Raw genomic sequence first — 4,474 nt, forward strand, 5'->3', positions numbered from 1 at the left:
TTGAGAATAATGGATCTTGGACGAAGGTTGATGAGAGCATAATTACGAAGCTCAAATCTTCGTAATAAAATTTCAGTAAAAATTATAAAATGACATAAAATAAAAGGTATAAAAGGAATAAATACATCATAAATGAATTACATTGTATTTACTTAATATATTGAATCATTGAATACAATAATACCTTTGCCTTGGCAAAGAGTTGGATTCCGAGAGATGCGATTGCAATTAGTCGAATGCGTGAACAGTATCGAAATATTGTTCACTATTTATAGGCACAGGACGCAGCCTGTGAGGAATTACAAGTATGCCCCTTATAGAAGCTTACAACATTGACTCAGACCTTTATGGACTAAAAGGTCATTCTATCTTTAAGTCGGTTTGAAATGCCGAAGCTTTACGAAGAGGAACCTTCGGCTATCTTATACAAACAGCTTCATCCGAGGACCACTTCTTTCTATAAGACCTTCGGCGACGAAGCATAGACCCAACAGTTGATGTGTGTGGGAACGGAGTGCCTCACCACGTCGTGTGTTTAGGTTTACCTTGCAAGGTTTTAAAACTCGATTCGAATCATCTGCTTCACGCAGCTAATGAGACTGCTTGATCCATGCTGCTACATTGAGTAATAAGTGGAAATGAGTTGATTGGGTAATACTGTGTGTGTGGGTTAGGGGGTTTGGGTATATGGCGCATGGCGCATGTGGGCCCGGAGTGGTCACATGGCATGGCATATGACGACACTAGACACACATACGTGGCTAAGAGGGGAGGTTCCTGGATTGGGGTTGACCGACGAGGACGTCGGTCTTCTAAGGGGGGTGGATTGTGATATCCTGGCCCCTAGGATGGTGATGTCCTGGCCCAAGGCTTAATATAATTAATAGAGTATCTATACAAATAAGGTGCATCTTCTTTTTCGGAAGTCTAGTTCGAAAGAACCTCCAAGTTAAGTGTGCTTGGCTTGGAGCAATTTGGGATGGGTGACCAACCAGGAAGTTTTTCGGGTGCGCATGAGTGAGGACAAAGTGCAAACAAAAGACTCGTGTTGGTCTGTGGGGACAATATATGATCTTAGCGAGCTGCCAGGAGTAAGTACCGTCGGTCCAGAGATTGGACGGGGTGTTACATACATGCTTTAAATGTCGTCCTTTTTCGGTGGTTAATGTCAAAGGGGGAGAAGTTTAGTGATAAAAGTAATGACAATTGTATCAAACACCAAACACCACAAAATTAAAATTTTGATTCTTCAATTGGTTTTGGCTTTTTGGTCTAAAATAGGAAGTAAGTGAATTATGGAGTTAGGGGGGGGCTTAAGTCCATAATGTCACATTGTGGGGTCAAACATGCATCCTAGCAAGTAGATTGCATATTTACATTTAAATGTTTGTAATATTTGCTTGCTTTGGTTGTGTTGTCATCAATCACCAAAAAGGGGGAGATTGTAAGGAAAATGGACCTCGGGCCATTTGGCTAAATAAGTTTTGGTGTTTGATGATCAACATAACCTGTGGACTAAGGAATTTGCTAGTGTTTGTGTTTGTAGTTCACAGGATGCTAAAGTTACTTGGACCAAGGCTTTGAGGAAAAGCAACACCTCAAAAGAAGACATTTTGAAGATCAAGTGAAGTCCAAGAAACAAAGGAAGTGTTGCCTACGGATTGTCTGGTCTAGAGCACGGGACTGTCCGGTGGCACACGGGACTGTCCGGTGCCACAGGCCGGACTGTCCGGTGCACCAGGGAACACCAGCCCAACGGCTAGTTCTAGGTGGCACTGTGGAGAGAAGAACATCGGAGTGTCCGGTGTGAAGTACGGAGTGTCCGGTGTAAAAAGCATGCGTGCCAACGGTTGCGTGCGGTGTCAGACCAACAGCTAGGCGCACCGGACAGTGAACAGTGCATTGTCCGGTGTGTCGCAGAGAGCAGCAGCATTTCTCCAACGGCTAGTTTTGTGTTGGGGTCTATAAATACCACCCCAACCGACCATTTCAAGGTGTGGGAGCCCAAGCAACCTACCAAGGCATAGTATACACATTTCCAAGTGCTCATACACCCAAGTGCTTAATAAAATCACTCGGTAATTAGTGTAGGTGCTTTGCGAAGTGCTTAGGTTAGTTAGACCACTTTAGCACTTGCTCTAGGTGAATCCTAGTTAGTTGAGTGAGTTTAGAAAAACCACACAACCCTCGGCTCTTGCGTGAGCCGTTGTAATTGTACTAAGTGGGGCGAGAGTCTTGCGAGACCATGACAACCGCCTTTTGTGTCACGGCCGCCACCGTGTATCGGAGGGAACGAGGCTCGCGGCGTTTTCGGCCGGAAGCTCGATAGTGGAGACGGCGGGGAGCGTCCGAGAGGAGCCGGAAGCGGAGCACCACTTGCGTGTGGAGAAGGCCGCGGCTCTCTACGGAGTTACTCGACCGAGGTGCTTGGCCCTCGCGTGGGCTTCCCTTTGCGTAGGGGCACCAACGAGGATTAGTCGGGATCTTGCGTGGTTCCGGATACCTCGGTAAAAATACCGGCATCATCCACGAGAGTTTGCATCTCTACCTTGCTCTTTAGCTTCCACATTCATATTAAGCAGTTAAGTTTCAATCTTGTCTTTATACTTATATTGTTATAGATTGAAACTTAGCCATTGCGGTAGAGATAGCAACGCTTAGACAAAAACTAGTTTGCATATTCTACTTTGATTAATTGCATAGGTTTTACTCTAGGGTTTTATTTGTGATCTAGTTTAGTGAAAGTTTTAGAAGTTCTAATTTACCCCCTCTTAGGTGTCATCTGTTTCCTTCAGCGACGACGGATGGGATTGGTGACGGGGTGGAACCATCGAAAGGGATAGGGTCGTTAGGGCCGACATGGTGTGAATCGATCGGGTGGAAAGGTGGATTTATTGGAGTGGAGATGGACACCGATTTGCGTATCGGCTGGACAATAAGGTATCATTAGGCTAGGGCTGTCATGAATCCCAATTATAATTTATTTCTTCGATTTTTTGAAGTGGTGTCTTTAGTAGTTTTGATGATTTACTCATTATATTTTTACTCTTAGTCGTGTTTGTCCTTTCGTTGCTGAAGAGCAAAACTAAACAAAAATCGCGACTAAAGGTAAAAATGCTTTATATGCGTTCCTAGGATGGGAAATCTGATCTTTTTTTCATTTCACTCATCATTCGTTTGTTTTCCAGGTCATGATGGTCTTCTGCAAGAAGCAATTTTGTTCAGTGCAAGTTTTTGCTCGTACGTACATTCGAACACAACACTACCGTAATCACAGATAAACAAATAATATAGATTCAAGACCATGCATGCAATGCATACATGTTGCAACATGCATGGTAATCGAAACAAGAATAAGAAGATAGTGCAAACATAGGCCTGCCGGCCGGCCCGGCCGGATGAAAACCGCAGGGAACACTAGCGGAACTGGCAGCAGCCTTGGATATGATCGATCGGTGAAGCAGCAGCTGGTGCATGGCATGGCGGCTTTGGCGGTGGTGATGTCACCTCCTGCTCCGTCGACGGCAGCAGGTTGAGGTCCAGCTCCAGGTTGATTCTACTCTCCTGCAGCAGCTTGCTACTGCTGTCTTGTTGGTCCTCGGTCCCCGTGGCGGGCGACGAGCTGGTGGTGGTGAGCGGCCGGTGGCGCCTCATGTGCCCGCCGAGCGCTTGGCCGGACGTGAACACGGAGCCGCATGACGAGCACTCGTGCGCGGGCCTCGTCGCCGCTAGGCTAAGCGTGGTGGTGATGGCCATTGCCGCCAGCACCTCCTCTGCTGGCCGTCGCGGATGCTTGTTGTGGCTGGTGCGGTGGCCGCCGAGGGCCTGGAAAGAGGGGAAGCACCTGTTGCACGTCTTGCACTCGTACGACACGCACACACCACCTCTGGCCTCGGCGGCGGCCAAGAACCTGCGGCTCCCCGTGCTCTTTGGCCTGCTACGGGGTGCCGGCATTACTCTAGCTGCCTCAATGGCGGCGGGGCCCTGGGCGAGGAGGATGAGGCATTTGGCCATGTCCTCCTCCTCGTCTTCCAGTTCCTCTTTCTGTGTGGTGCTGCTGCTGTGCGAGGAGGAGGATGAAGCGGCGGGCGGCGACCGGTGGCGCCGTCGCTTGCTGTTGGGGACGATGGCGTCGGAGCAGTCCGGGACCGACGACATGGGCGGCGGCGAGGTGGTCGTCGTCTCCTCCTCCTCCTCCTCCTCCTCCTCCTCCTTTTTGGGAAGAAGAACATCTATCTATATATGTCTACTATGTGTGCTTGCAAAATAAACGTACCAAAAATAGCTCTGTCATGCATGCATACAGATATACTCTTTTTATAGCAACAACTAACACAGATGATGATATTGTGTTGTTGTTGATAGCAATATTTTATTTAAGACTGGTTATCTTGACTATATGTATATATACCCTGCCATTTCATGGAATTGTTGTATGCATGGCCAGAAGAATATATAGAGGATATAGTAAACT

At 47.4% G+C, this 4,474-nt stretch overlaps 1 protein-coding gene across 1 annotated transcript; it reads right to left on the reverse strand.

Moving 5' to 3' along the window:
• Positions 1-3,192: 3,192 nt before the first annotated feature.
• Positions 3,193-4,194, reverse strand: LOC103631171 (zinc finger protein ZAT5). The gene has a single exon (XM_020539801.2). It carries the CDS (start codon positions 4,156-4,158, stop codon positions 3,418-3,420), a length of 741 nt encoding a protein of 246 aa, XP_020395390.1. The 5' UTR covers positions 4,159-4,194; the 3' UTR covers positions 3,193-3,417.
• Between the last annotated feature and the right edge of the window lie 280 nt (positions 4,195-4,474).

The sequence above is a fragment of the Zea mays genome, chromosome 6 (genome assembly GCF_902167145.1).
Source record: "Zea mays cultivar B73 chromosome 6, Zm-B73-REFERENCE-NAM-5.0, whole genome shotgun sequence".
Taxonomy (NCBI): Eukaryota; Viridiplantae; Streptophyta; class Magnoliopsida; order Poales; family Poaceae; genus Zea; species Zea mays.